The sequence below is a fragment of the Mustela erminea genome, chromosome 12 (assembly GCF_009829155.1).
Source record: "Mustela erminea isolate mMusErm1 chromosome 12, mMusErm1.Pri, whole genome shotgun sequence".
In the NCBI taxonomy this organism is placed as follows: Eukaryota; Metazoa; Chordata; class Mammalia; order Carnivora; family Mustelidae; genus Mustela; species Mustela erminea.
Window position 1 is genome coordinate 3,998,764 of NC_045625.1, and position 14,315 is coordinate 4,013,078.

The 14,315-nt window shown below is 46.5% G+C and overlaps 1 protein-coding gene across 9 annotated transcripts in view; it reads left to right on the plus strand.

Annotated features, from left to right (window-relative positions):
- Positions 1–3,576: 3,576 nt before the first annotated feature.
- Positions 3,577–14,315, plus strand: part of SETX (senataxin) — an 86,155-nt gene continuing 75,416 nt past the window's right edge. For 7 of the 9 annotated variants that reach the window (XR_004277517.1, XM_032308102.1, XM_032308105.1 and 4 more), the window contains exons 1-6: positions 3,577–3,668; positions 4,386–4,498; positions 4,865–5,033; positions 10,195–10,378; positions 11,816–12,026; positions 13,948–14,057. Coding sequence is in view for 8 of the 9 variants with exons in the window: in XM_032308102.1 (XP_032163993.1) it covers positions 4,966–5,033; positions 10,195–10,378; positions 11,816–12,026; positions 13,948–14,057 (573 nt within the window). In the remaining variant the exon portion in view is untranslated. The remainder of the gene's footprint in view (positions 3,669–4,385; positions 4,499–4,864; positions 5,034–10,194; positions 10,379–11,815; positions 12,027–13,947; positions 14,058–14,315) is intronic. The other 2 variants (XM_032308103.1, XM_032308104.1) reach the window with 2 other exon arrangements.

The following is a 14,315-nucleotide window of genomic DNA, read 5'->3' on the forward strand; positions in this document are numbered from 1 at the left end:
TGTGATTCCAGGGTCCTGGGATTGAGCCCTGTGTCCGGCTCTCTGCTTGGCAGGGAGCCTGTTTCCCCCTCTCTCTCTGCCTATTTGTGATCTCTGTCAAATAAATAAATAAATCTTAAAAAAAAAGGATGATGAGGGAAAAGGGAAGATGAATAATGTTGAAATCGGTAGAAATTACAACAAAAAACTCAGTAATTCATTAAGAGATCAATTTCAAGTAGAAATAATGAGTAAGAGATTCTCGGGTTGTTGATAATGTAAATGATGAAGGATGAGTGTATGCTCACACTGGAGAAAGTACGAAATTTTAAAAAAGATTTATTTTAGAGAGAGAGAGAGCATTTGAGCAGGGAGATGGTTAGAGGGAGAAAGAGAATCTCAGACTCCCCACTCAGCATGGAGCCCCACATGGAGCTTGATCCCAGGACCCTAAAATCATGACCTGATCTGAAACCAAGAGTCAGACCCCCATTTGGCCACCCAGCCATGCCAGAAGTACTGAAATTCTTTTTTAAAAAAGATTTTATTTATTTGAGAGAGAGCGCATGTGTGAGAGAGTACAAGCATGGGGGGCGCCTGGGTGGCTCAGTGGGTTAAAGCCTCTGCCTTCGGCTCAGGTCATGATCCCGGGGTCCTGGGATCAGGCCCCACATCGGGCTCTCTGCTCAGCGGGGAGTCTGCTTCCTCCTCTCTCTCTCTGCCTGCCTCTCTGCCTACTTGTGATCTCTGCCTGTCAAATAAATAAATAAAATATTAAAAAAAAAAAAAAAAAAGAGAGAGTACAAGCATGCTGGGGTGGGGGTTTGTGGAGGGGCAGATGGAGAGGGAGAAGCAGATTCTCTGCTGAACAGGGAGCCCAACACAGGGCTTGATCCCAGGACCCTGAGATCATGACCTGAGCCGAAGGTAGATGCTTAACCGACTGAGCCAAAGTATTGAAATTTTGACATAAAATACTGACATATAAAAGTTACAATATGTTTCTAAAGATGAGAGCATCTATGACAACCTTATAATAATGTGTCATCAATCTTAAATATTTAGACTCAGTCACTACATCAGAAACTATGTGCTCTGGAATCTTACAGGTCATATGTGAAAAATGAAAGTTGGTAGTAATTTTGACAGTCCTGAATATTTACATGACATTATCAGATGGAATCATTAATTTGAAACTTTTATAAACTTTATTTTTAAGCTTTTATTTATTCAAAGATTTCATGTATTTATTTGAGAGAGTGCACCTGCACACAGAGTAAGAGGGCGAAAGAGATTCCCCAGTGAGCAGAGAGACCCACGCAGGGCTCAATCCCAGGACCCTGACATTGTGTCCTGAGCCAAAGGCAGATGATTAACTGACTGAATCATCGACACCCACCCCTATCCTTTTTCTAAAAAGATTTATTATTTGAGAGAGAGAAGAGACCGAGGGAGCGGAAGGAAAGGAAGAAGAGAGAGAAAATTTTTCTCCAGCAGACTCCCTGCTGAGCACAGAGGCTGACTTGGGGTTTGGTCTCACAATCCTGAGATCACCACTTTAGCCAAAATCAGGAGCCTGACACTTAACCGATTTAGCCATCCAGGCACCCCTAAGATTTTACGGGATCTCAGCACCCAATGTGGGGCCCAACCGCACAAGCTCAGATCAAGAGTTGTGTCCTCTACTGAGCCAGCCGCGCCCCAAAACTTCCATAAACTTTTATTTATTTGACAGAGATCACAAGTAGGCAGAGAGGCAGAGAGAGAGGAGGAAGCAGGCTCCCCGCGGAGCAGAGAGCCCGATGCGGGGCTCGATCCCAGGACTCTGGGATCATGACCTGAGCCGAAGGCAGAGGCTTTAACCACTGAACCCCCCAGGGGCCCCAAAACTTTCATAAACTCTTAATAAAATTTCACCACCCTGGCGCGAAAAACGCCTGCATTCCCTTTGTGTTCGTGGTTGAGAATGAGCTTCGACCTTATGGTTGAGGCAATTAAAGTGCGTGAGGCAAAAGTACCCAATTTTAGCAGAGCTGTGTTTGAAGTTCGTTTCTTGGGGGAGGGATTTTTTTTTTTTAAGTGGGTTTTGTCTGTTTAGAAAACGTATAGTTTGTGCGAGTCGCTCCAAATACTCTTTTTACTGCTAATTTTGTATTCCTAACGGGGGTGGGGGTGGGGTGGGGCTGGGGTCCTTCGACGCCAGGGGCTGCCGCCCAGCCGCGCAGGCTCCGGGGTCCGGGGCGCGCCCCGGGTCCGGGCGTCACAGGACGCAGCGTCGCGTGTCGGCACCCGCGGGGAAGTCCGAAGCCGGAGGGCGGGCACACGCAGCGCGGGCCGCCCCGGGGCGCGAGAACGCGGCGGCCGCACTGAAGGGCTCACGAGCCTGAGGCGGAGGCGGCCGAGACTCGGGAACTTTCCGCCTCCGCGGGCAGGTGCCTCCTTCAGTCCGCGCACCCGCGTCTCGCGACCCCCACGCAGCCGCTCACGGACCCGCCTCAGCCCAGCCTCCCGCCCTGCAAGTGAAGCCGCGGGCGCGCCTGGGGCCCGGCCCCGCTCGGGACTCGGGGGAACACCGGGGTGATCCTCCCGCGTCCGCCCGGCCGTGCCGGGGGGCGCGACGTCGGCGCCGAAGGAATCCCGGCCGTCCCTTCGCGGGCACACGCGCTCACGCGTGTAACGACTACGACCGTGTAACGGTCGTGGGCGGGGGAGGGGCGGCCCGAAGCTTCGAGAATCCGGGCGGGTAACGGTCGCGCCTCGCGCCGTCGCGCGGCCCGGGGACGGTTCCGGGGCCACAACGGCCGCGCGGGGGGCGGGGCCTCCGAGCCACGCCCCCCGCCGGGAGGGTCTCCCCGGCCGCGCACGCCCCCGCGCCCATTCAGTCTTCGGGGACGGCCCCTGCGCGGAGGCCGCCGCTCCGGCCCTCGGCGGCGTCGTCTGGCAGCGGCCCCTGCGGCGCGGTCCCGCCTCCGCCGTGTGAGGGGAGGCAGGGGGACGCCCCCTCGCCTCCGAGGCCGGGGTAGGCGGTCAAAACCGGGCGGGCTTCCCGGTGCTGGTGGCTGCTGTCCCTGCGGAGTCTCGGGTATTCTTTTTCTGTAGTCCCAGGGGCCGCTAAGCCCCCAAAGTAGGTGCTGATTACGTATTATTATATTTCAGGTATTTAAAGGCGACCAAAAAGGGAAGAAAGTCCTTCTCGATCTGTAGCGCACCGTGTTGAAGCACCTGAGGCGCTGAAAAGAGAAGACAAGGGACCGAACCAAAAAGGCAAGAGCGTAGGAGCCCGAGCCCTTCGGGGCTGGGGGCCGGCGTGCGGCCCTTACCGGAAGCAAGCCCTGGGCGGGGCTGCGTTCTTCGCTCCGCAGCCGATGCCCCGCCCTCCGCAACACGGACGCTCTCCATTGGCTGAGCCCTGCAGCCCGGAAGTGGCGTCAACGTCTCGGCCTCGCGGCGGAGCCCGAGTGCGCCTCGTCCTACACCCCGCCCCTCGGCGCACCAAAACAAGCCCGCGGCTGTCGGGGCGGGGCCTGCGTTGGTCCGGCGCCGCGCGCACGCGGCGGGGGCGGGGCTTTCGCGCGCGGCGCCCCCGGGTTGGGCGACCGAGTGGGGACGGAGGCGCCCGGGTGCTGGCCCGGCCGACTGTTGAGCCGAGGCTTGGAGATGGGCTAGCGGCCGACGCGAGGCGGAGCGGGGTGAGGACAGCGGCGGGCTCGAGGCCGCGACCCGGCGGGCGTGAGCGCTCGTGCGCGACTGGTGCGCGCGGGGCCGCGTGGAGTAACCGCCGCGGCGCGTGAGGCCCGGCGGGTGGGGGAGGGGCGGCGCGAGCGGGGCCGCTGCCCTCAGGAGGGCCGCGGCGCCGGAGGCGGGAGCAGCCCGCGGGCGCCGCCTGCAGCCCGGGGTCCCGGGCGTCGGGACCCCCGCCCCTCCCTCGCCGTCGTGTCCTGCGGTCTGGCCGCTGCGTAGTTTCTTCGGGGAGCCGTCGGGGGCTCGCGGGAGACCGCCTCCCCTTCCGGAGGGAGTGCGGGTCCCGGTGGCCCCTCTCCCGGCCTGGAGGCGCCGGCGGCCGGCGGAGGGGCTCAGTCCGCCTCCCCGCCTGCCGGGGCTGCGAGGGGACGAAGACGCGCTCGGCCCGGCGGGAACCGGGCGCGGGGCTCCAGGGGGCAGAAGCCCCGGTGAGGAAGAGCCTGGCGGCGCGAGGGCTCGGTGGCCTGCTGTCCGGACCGGGGGAGGGTGTCGGACGCGGGGCCCCGCCGGTCCCCCGCGGAGTCGGAAGCGCACGCACCGAGTCGTGTGTTCCGAGCGCCGCCCGCGGCCGGCCGCCGGGCCTCCCGAGCCCGGGCCGGTTGACCGGCTGGTGCCGTCTGCCTGCGCTTCCCTGGACTGAGAGGACGTTTTCTGTCTTCTTCCAGAAATGCTGTCGTGGGGCGGAGTCTGGGTCCGTGTGAGCGCGAGTCCTCTCCCGCTCCCAAGTACGCCTCGGAGCCGCGGCTGAGCATCACTTCTCTGTAGGCCGCTAGCCCAGGTATTTATTTTTTCTTAGGACACTTTCCCGCCCCTTAGTACGTGTGAAGCGCTGGAGTAGACGCCTGCCCGACAGCCCCTGCCCTGACAGACGCGGGACTGGGGAGGACGGAGCCCGTGGGGGTGGGAGACCAAAGTCAGCCGCCCCAGTGAGCGCTGGGAGCCGGGACGGAAACCCGTGCCAGGCCCGAGAGGACAGCGGAGGAGTCCTCGCAACGGAGAGGATGGGTCCTTCCCGACAAGCCCAGGGCTGTGGTGACACTCGGGGTCGCCCGGCGGGCAGCAAGCTCGCAGATCTTTTTATCGGAATCACTGGGGACGTTCCTTTAAAACATGGAATCTGAATTGTACTTATCTCCTCTCTTAGTTCCTTTGGTGACTCCGGTGTGCATTTCGGGTGAAGAACCAGGCGGAGGGATGAAAGGCGGATGTTGAAGGCAGTTGAAGGAGCTTGTACAAAGGCAGGGGATGCCACATACCACGAAGCGTTTTCGGAGGAGCAAGGGAGGGAGAGTGGCAGGAAACGCCAAAGCCAGGTTAGGGAGGCCTTCTGTTGGGGAGGTCAGAAATTAGAACTTCATCCCGAGACTGGAAGAATGCAAAACTCAGTGTTTGGTTTGCCCTTCACCCGCCTTTTGGAGGAACTACTACTGGTGGTGGATGAAATCAGGCAGAGATACTTAGGTTTCTGTAATCCACACAGATGGTGAAAATATATTCATCCTACTCAGGCGGTGGCAGTGTCACTGAGAAAGTGCAGAGACGGTAAGGGAGGTGGACTTCACGGAATTCATGAAGATGGGGGTTAAGGGAGGGAGACTAGGATAATTACCAGGTAACTGATTTGAGCACTGAAGGGATCCTGATGTCCGCACACAGGGTGAATAACAGATTTAAGGGGCGGGTCTCACTCTGTTTGGACTTTGGTGGTGGCTGTCAGGAGAGGTTGGCTTCGCCAGGTTGGATATTGACTAGAAACTGTAGGTTAGGTTAGGTTACTGATTGAGTGGCTCCGTTAGAGTGAATCATCACACCGACAGTGGTAGCTGCATCCTCCGTCCCTGGGTGGCTTCATTACAGGGGTAGTGGAAGCGTGGTTTGAATTAGGTCACTCAGAAAGAGGACGTCGAGCGAGGAGTGCTGAGGCAAGCCTTTGGAAACTCGGGAGGAAAGAGTAAGTGATTGTGAAGGAGATGAGGTAGAGGAAGTGAAAGGTTGGTATGTCGTCCTAGCTGAAGAACGGATGGGGGGCATTCCATATGCTTCAGGGGAGGCGAGCCCAGAACGTCTGGGATTTGCCAAGACAGATTATTAGGGACTATTGGAAGAAACGCAGTGAAATGTGTGCGTAGAAGCCAGATTGCCAAGGAGTCGAGGAAGTGAATCTAGATTACTTTTTCAAGAAGTTTAGCTGAGAAGGGTAGAGGGAAGTGATTGCTCTTTGAAGTTTCTGGCCAGCTAATATTGAGAAAGGTATCCTCAGGGCAAGTCTGGAAAGTCGGTGAAGCATCCTGTATTTCTGACAAATCTGCTCTCTTTCTGGTGGTGCCCAGAGTACAGCTCTTATTTCTGTTCTGCAGTTAGAGGGGTCCCTGGACACCACCGTCTCTGACTCAGTAATGGGTTCCAAGCAGTTAAAATCCGACAAAATCAACAAAACTGACTTTCAGAGGACCTGAGTTGTGCAAAAACTTAACAGGATTTATGGTCACCTATCTACCATTTTCCCTTAAAAGAAACATATTTCATTTAGATTTTTTTTGGTGTAAGTATCAGGCCAGTGATGATTTCAGATTTGGCGACATAACCATCTATTTATGGCCTTGAGAGGAATCCTAGAAACTGTTTCTGTTGTTGACATGCTCTGTCACACTGTTTTCTGTATTCTAGAGCCCATGGCTTTCATCTCTTACATGACAGGCAAGAAAATTTAGCTCTGCTTTCTGGGGTATGGAAGTAGGCTAGGCTAGCCTACTGAGTGAGTGAAGTAAGACTCCTTAATTTTCTTAACAGAAAGTTTCGGTTTTTTTGTTGTCGTTAAGTGTTATTTTAAAGTTATACTAGCTTATTTGTACTTCAGATCCTTAATTTTTCCTCAAAGTTTTGATTGACTGCATAAATCCTGCTTGACACAACTGATGATGTTTGAGAAATTTCAAGGAGTTTCACTTTCTGTTCTCAGATCTTAGATCTAAGTTCACGCCCCACTTTGAATGAGATCACCAGAAGAAAACAGCTTCTGCAGACTTTGAATTTCATAGTATTTATGTTACTGGCGTTTTAGGTATAAGGAATTCTTCCTTGAATAAAATACTTTTATATTCTGCAAAACCACAGTATCCATTATGTTACCTGGTATTCCCTAGTTTGCTGCACACATGGGCAGGCTGTAGGATGTAATTGAATTAGAATTAGGTCAGGAAAGAGTCAGACTCTCCAGCTGAATTAGCAGACTTTTTCTATTTTTCAGGTGAGGACTGTGTAACTCACATTATTTTTATTTATTTATTTTGCTCTTCTTTTTTTGGAAGCTCCTAATTTAGGACTTAGTGAAATTTTCTTCTAAATGAGTTTTGATTTCTCCTTTTTAGTGTCCTTTTCTGTATGTTTTCTAAATGTCCCTTTTTATATGTCCTTTTCAGCTTTAATGTTGAAAGTCACCCTGACTTCTTTACAGAAGCACGAAGAAAGCATAGTTAGTGCTTCAATAAATTAAAAAAATTCACAAGACAAATGCATGTATTTGATTTTACTTATTTATTTATATATAATTTTTCAATCAACGATATGAGAAGAAAATAAGGAAAGAAATTTTTAAAAATCAGCTTATTTTAGGAATTGGCATTATGCCAAAAAACCCTCAGTGGTGAAATACACTTTCTGTCAAGATGTCACTGATTTCCTGTTAGCAGAGATTTTTTCACTCTTGAGTTTTAGGATGATAATGCATTCAAAAACATCCCGCTACTGGGTTTCCATATCTAGATACTCAGTGACTTGGCCGTGTTTCTTAACCTTTTATTGTTCCTTTTCCCTCCCTGAAAATAAATGTTTTAGACATTTCTTTCCTGTGAATATCCCATGAATTTTAAACCACCAATACATTATATATCTTTTTATGGACTTTATGCATATCTGTGCTTTACACATTAAAAAAGGTAGGGCTTTTTTATGTCCTGATAACCAGTTTTCATTTTCTTGAGGAAGATGTCACGTCCAGTTATGAAATGGACTTAGCTGTTAGTATATAGTTTACAGTTGGGTTTACAACTTAATTCACCTTATATAGGATGATATTTTATATTTGTTGGATAGTTAATTTAAGGTCAAATTTCCTTTTTAAAATAATTTTTATTATTATGTTAGTCACCATACAGTACATCATTAGTTTCTGATATAGTGTTCCATGATTCATTGTGCATATAACACCCAGTGCTCCATGCAATTCGTGCCCTCCTTAATACCCTTCACTTGGCTTAATACCCATCATCTCCACCCCTCTTCAACCCTCAATTTGATTCTCAGAGTCCATAGTCTCTCATGGCTTGTCTGCCCCTCTGATTTCCCCCCTTCATTTCCTGCTTCCTTTTCCTGATTGTCCTTCCTGCTATTTCTTATGTTCCACAAACAAGTGAAATTATATGATAATTTCCTCTCATTTCACTTAGCATAATCTCCTGAGTTCCATCCATGTTGATGCAAATGTTGGGTATTGATCCTTTCTGGTGGCTGAGTAATATTCCATTGTATATATGGACCACATCTTTATCCATTCATCCTTTGAAGGGCATCTTGGCTCTTACCACAGTTTCGTTATTGTGGCCATTGCTGCTATGAACATTGGGGTGCAGATGGCCCTTCTTTTCACTACGTCTGTATCTTTGGGGTAAATACCCAGCAGTACAATTGCTGGGTCATAGGGTAGCTCTATTTTTAACTTTTTGAGGAAACTTTACACTGTTTTCCAAAGTGACTATACCAGCTTGAATTCCCTTAAGGTCAAATTTCTGAAGATGAGGCTTGGATATTTTTCTGGCCCAGTTCCCAATAAATCATTTCCATATGAAAGAACATTTGCTTCATTCTTGGGTGTGGTTTTCTTCCTTCTTGCAGACTGGCTGATAGCTGTGTAGACAATTGTCACTCTGGGTTTGTCTCATGTTTTTCTCATACACAGAAGGGGGGTGGTTTGGAGAAGCGTCCTACAATTGAAGTTCCTTCCTCAGTACATTAGGTGGGGGGTTATCAGCTACAGTGAGGTGAGCCTCGATTACTTGGTTAAGTGTGTGTTTGCCAGCTGTCTCCACTGTCATGTCACAGTATCTCCCTTTCCATACTCTCTTCTTTGGCAGTGAGTCAGCAAGTCCAGCCCACACTCAAGATGGGGTGGGATTAAGCGCTACCTCTTGGAATGGAGAGTATCTGTAGGTATTATTTGGAATTCTTCTGTAAGAAAGGTTGGTCTCCCGCCTTTGTTAGTTCATGCAGTCATTTATTGCTATCCCTGTAGACTCAGGTGCATCTGTGCTGTGGGTTATAATCCACAGTTACATTGTTCATTTTGTTGATCAAATTGTTTCAGCTTTGGCCATCCAGAGCTCTTTAAGGTTGGCTGCAATTATTTCTTTGACATGCCCACAAACTTGGATTTTGAGTTCTTTATGGTATTTGGAGGCTCCCCTTGTGTTTTTAGCCATGTTTAGCCATGACACACTGTTTACTGATGGCAAGCTTCGTATTTACTTTTATATGCATTTAGTTAGGGATAAAAACATAGTATCTTATTTTTATTACATTTAATTGGAGTTGGAGATCTCTTTGGATTTTGGCCTCCATTGAACTATTTGCTAATCCACGCATTTCCATGCTGTCTGTAGTTTTGATAAACCTTCCTCATTTGTGTATCTTTATGAAAACCTTTGATGGGTTTGGTTCTTGGGATTTCCTCCTGTTCCTGGTACCGTCCTGTTACTTTGCTCTTTTTGCGACTGCTAGGGTTTGGAAAATTAGTTTAGCTTAACCCTTTCACATGAGTTTGGATGGTGGAGGCTGTGATGGTATACAAACCGAAAGTTGCAGATAGTCAAAAAAATCGTTAAATATCAAACTTAGTAGCAATAGGTTGACATTTGTAGTTAATACAGCTTGCAGTGGGTTATGGGCAGCAGTTCATACACAATGTGTGCAGCTTCTTGTATCTGTACTTTCTAAATCAGGGAACGTTCTCTTGTGTTTTTGTTATTGGTATCGATTAATACTTAATGGATATTTATATTTCCATGAATTTCTGGAAAAATGTCTTCTAAGAATGTAAAGGTTCCCCGAACTTTTGACTTGGCTCCAGCACATCACTAGAAAACTCCAAAATCTATACGTTGAAGGCATTGACAAGTTTTTGTCTCTGTAATTTTCTATCCGTACCACACAGTTTTGAACTTGCTTTATGTACAGTTGTGTATTGCATGATGTTTTGTAGTAACAGAGTGCTTTCATTTCATCATATTTTTTATGTGTCAAAGATAAAGTTTTTCAGAGTGGGTTTAGATTTGAGGTTAGGCCGTAATTGATAAGCTGGCCAGCAGGACTTTCTCGATGTGGTGGAGGCACATTTTAAATTGGAGAGGAGAGTCCCACAGAAGAGACCTGAAGTGTTGTTACTTTTCTTTAGTGTTTAGAGGTTGTCTTTTCTGGATGCAGGTGCAGAATGAGCACATGTTGTTGGTGTACGCCAGGTGGCATTTCCACCGTTGACTTCCTGAAGCGCTATGCGTCCAGGACCCACTCCGGCGAGTTTCAAACAGCTGATGAAGACCTCTGCTATTGCTTAGAGTGTGTGGCCGAATACCACAGAGCAAGGGACGATTTACCATTCCTACATGAGGTAATTTACATCCGATGGACAATACTTTTCAGAGCTTGGTAACAACGAAGAGGAGAAACCTCAACTCTTTTGGAAACATTCAGGAGCCAGGATTGATGGATGGAATTGAATGGAAACCTAAAGCAGAATTTTAGGATCCTTCACTTTTAGTCATTGTGATATAAAACAACCTTAAGAAATGACGTATGGGTTTTTTTCAGTTTATGTTTTTAAGTCTGTATATTCGGTAGTTTTACTCTCATGTATCTGAATGTCTTGGGTTATTTTATTGGTTGATTCCTTTTTCTTTTTTCATTTTTTTAATGGGTAAATGGTATAAACTTCTAAGGGTGTGTTTGCTGGTCATAGTAAACAAAGTAAAACATATAATTTAAAACATGTGGCTTTGATTATTTGGTTTATTACATGAAAAACACAACCAGATTGTAGAGTTAGGTATGGATATATAGAAAGGAGGAGAGGCTGATTACTTACGAATCTGTGGAGGAAACCTTTGCATTTACAGAGTTTCCTAGTTATGAACCTAACGTGTCTTTACGCTAAAGCTAATGTTTTAAGGTGGGTATCTGTGGCTGGGCTGTGGAAGTGCAGACAGAGAAGGCCTGATCATGCCTTTGACAGAGACGCTTCAACTTCTCATCCCCCTACCTCTTTGGGGGAGTGGGTGTGGAACCCAGATTAGGGCTTAAACTCACAACCCTGAGATCAAGAGCTGGAGGCTTAACCAGCTGAGCCATCCAGGCTCCATATCATTCCCTTTTGATAAGGGATGTTGAAATATTTTTAGCAAAACTCAGTGTTCACACATCTCAAGTTGTATGTACTCATATCTTAAAAGTGGCCTTGTTTAATGACTGTTTTCTTCAAATCTAATGTGGTATTTACTATTTAAACTTCTGTATTTTTTTATTTAAAGATCTTATTTATTTGACAGAGAGAGAGATCACAAGTAGGCAGAGAGGCAGGCAGAGAGAGAGGGGGAAGCAAGCAGGCTCCCTGCTGAGCAGAGAGCCCGATGCGGGGCCTGATCTCAGGACCCTGAGAGCATGACCTGAGCTGAAGGCAGAGGCTCAACCCACTGAGCCACCCAGGCATCCATAAAACTTTTGTATTTTTTTTTTTAATTCTCATATATTTTTTTAAAGATTTTATTTTTATTTATTTATTTGACAGAGATCACAAGTAGGCAGGCAGACAGAGACAGAGAGAGAGGAAGAAGCAGGCTCCTTGCTGAGCAGAGAGCCCGATGTGGGGCTCGTTCCCAGGACCCTGGGATCATGACCTGAGCCGAAGGCAGAGGCTTTAACCCACTGAGCCACCCAGGCGCCCCAACTTCTGTATTATAATACTTAGAAAGCTTTCTAAAAACATCATGACATCCAGTATTCTGTTGATAATAAGGTATAAAACACACTACCCATTTTCCTTTTTCTGTAGGTTTTATGGGAATTAGAAACCTTACGTCTCATAAATCACTTTGAAAAATCCATGAAGGCAGAAATTGGAGATGATGATGAATTGTATATAGTAGACAACAATGGAGAGGCACAGCTGTTTGACTTTACTGGCCAAGACTTTGAAAATAAGCTTCGAGTTCCTCTTCTTGAAATACTGAAATATCCTTATCTGCTTTTACATGAGCGTGTTAGTGAGTATCATAAGTGTTCTACAAGTTTTATCAGTCTTTTTTAAGAATTGTAAAGGCTTAGTTTTATCGGTATTGAAAATCTGTTTGTTAAACACATAATTAGGATACTTCATACTTTTCCCTAACAATTTAGTATGCAAGTTTCCAAACATACAGAAAAGCGAATGATATGGTGAACACATACGTACATCATGCAGTTTCGACAGTTGTTAAAGTCTTGCTGTATTTGCTTTATCACACATTTACTCATCTGTCCTTAAGTTAATTTTCATTCTTATAATTTGTCTATAGCAGAGTTTCTCAGCGTCGGCATAGTGACATTTTGGACTGGGTGCTTCGTCATTGTGGGGCTGCGCTGCCCATTGTAGGATGTTTAGCAGCATCCCTGGCCTTCATCCATTAGATGCCGGTAGCGCCCCGCTCTTCCCGCTGCCCCTGTTGTGATGACAGCCGGACTGGTGCCACATACTGCCAGATGATCCTTGAGCGTTGAGGGCAAAACTATCCGTGGTTGAGAACTACTGGTCTGTAGTAATTTTCACTAATTACTACGTGTGCCATATGATGGCTGCCTAGATTTGGGTCATTTATATTTGCATTTCTTAATATGAATCTCATAAAAATGAAGACATTTTTGTGATCTAACAAAAAGCTTTACCTTCCCCCCACACACCTTAAAAAAACAATAACTTTAAGCTACCTAGTATCTAGTCCATATTCAAATTTCCCCAGTAGTTGCAAAATGAGGTTTTTGGCTGGTTTGTTTAAATAAGAATCCATTCAGGGACCAAATATTGCCTTGGTTCATATTTTGTACATCTCTTTGAATGCAAAACAGTCGACCTGTACACGTACACAAATTTATTTATTTATTGCCATAACCTTGACTTACTGAGACCATATAGTTACCCTGTAATGTATGTATAATGCACTTTCTGGATTTTTTAGATTGTTTCCTTGTGATGTTGTTTAACTTCCTTATGCTCTATTTTCAGCACACTGAAAAGTAGATCTAAAGATTTGTTTACATACATCAGTTCCTTCTAAATAAGTTCTAAATAATGAGGTTTTAAAATTCTAACAAGTCTGTTTTCAAGCATTTATTAATGGATACTCTGTTCAAGAAAAGTACATAAATGTTGATTTTTCACCAAACACACCTGTGTAGCCAGCACCCAGCTACAGAAACAAGCCATCAATACCCAAGTGCTTCCTTCATGCTTTTCCTGTTATCATCACTGTTTCCCAAAGCTAGTCTCCATCACTAACAATATTCTTTGAAGTTTGAGAAAGTAGAGTTGATTCATTAGGTGGGGTAGATTAGTAGCAGTCTATTGAGTTCACTTCTGAAAGGGTACTGTAGAGATTTCCGTAAAGCAGCAGGAGTCAGAACAGTGCAAGCATGGCTCGACTTGGGGAACAGCATCGAGTCTGGAAATGAACCAACCATGTTTGGGAAGCTTGTTTGATGATGGTAGCTTTTCAAACTAGTGAAGAAAGTGGATTATTCAATAAATCAGAGTAGGACAACATAGTCATTTGGGGGGAAAGCCCACTTTATCACTAGTGCTAAACAAAGTCCATGTGGATCAAAATGTAGAATCCTAATGGAACTGGACTTATATCCATACTTCTAAGAAGATACCCTGTGGATATAATTACGCCAAGTGTAAGAAAAGAAGTGTATATCAGTAAAGTCAGGGTAGTTTATAGGAACACATGATGATCAGTCACACTGGGTTAGGCTTTTAGATAGGTAAATACTGTTACGTGATCAGCATTTTTAATGCCTCATTTAAAAAAAAAAAGGAACAATTTTATTTACTCAGAGAACAAGCAAAAGAGCCAGATTTAGGAACTCTTGATAAGCTAAGATCTATTTATATTTACTTTATATTTACGTGTTGCTTCTTCTGTTTAGATGAATTATGTGTTGAAGCACTTTGTCGGATGGAACAAGCTAATTGCTCCTTTCAGGTTTTTGACAAACATCCGGGCATCTATTTGTTTTTGGTCCATCCCAATGAAATGGTGAGTATAAATGGTGGGCAATGAAAGGACATGTATTTTGCACTTACAATAGCTGTAATAGAGGGTTTGGGTATATATTTTGTTTAAAATATTAAACTGTTAAAAATGTATAATCACCCCCCTCAAAAGGTAAATGTTTCTGTGGAGCAGCAATGGAGCAGAAACACTGAGCGATAGATGGTGGAAACCTGTAGGCCTGGGTGGCTTTAGGTAGCTGGAGTTGGTTTGTCAGGATAACCGGAATTCCAAGTGTACTCT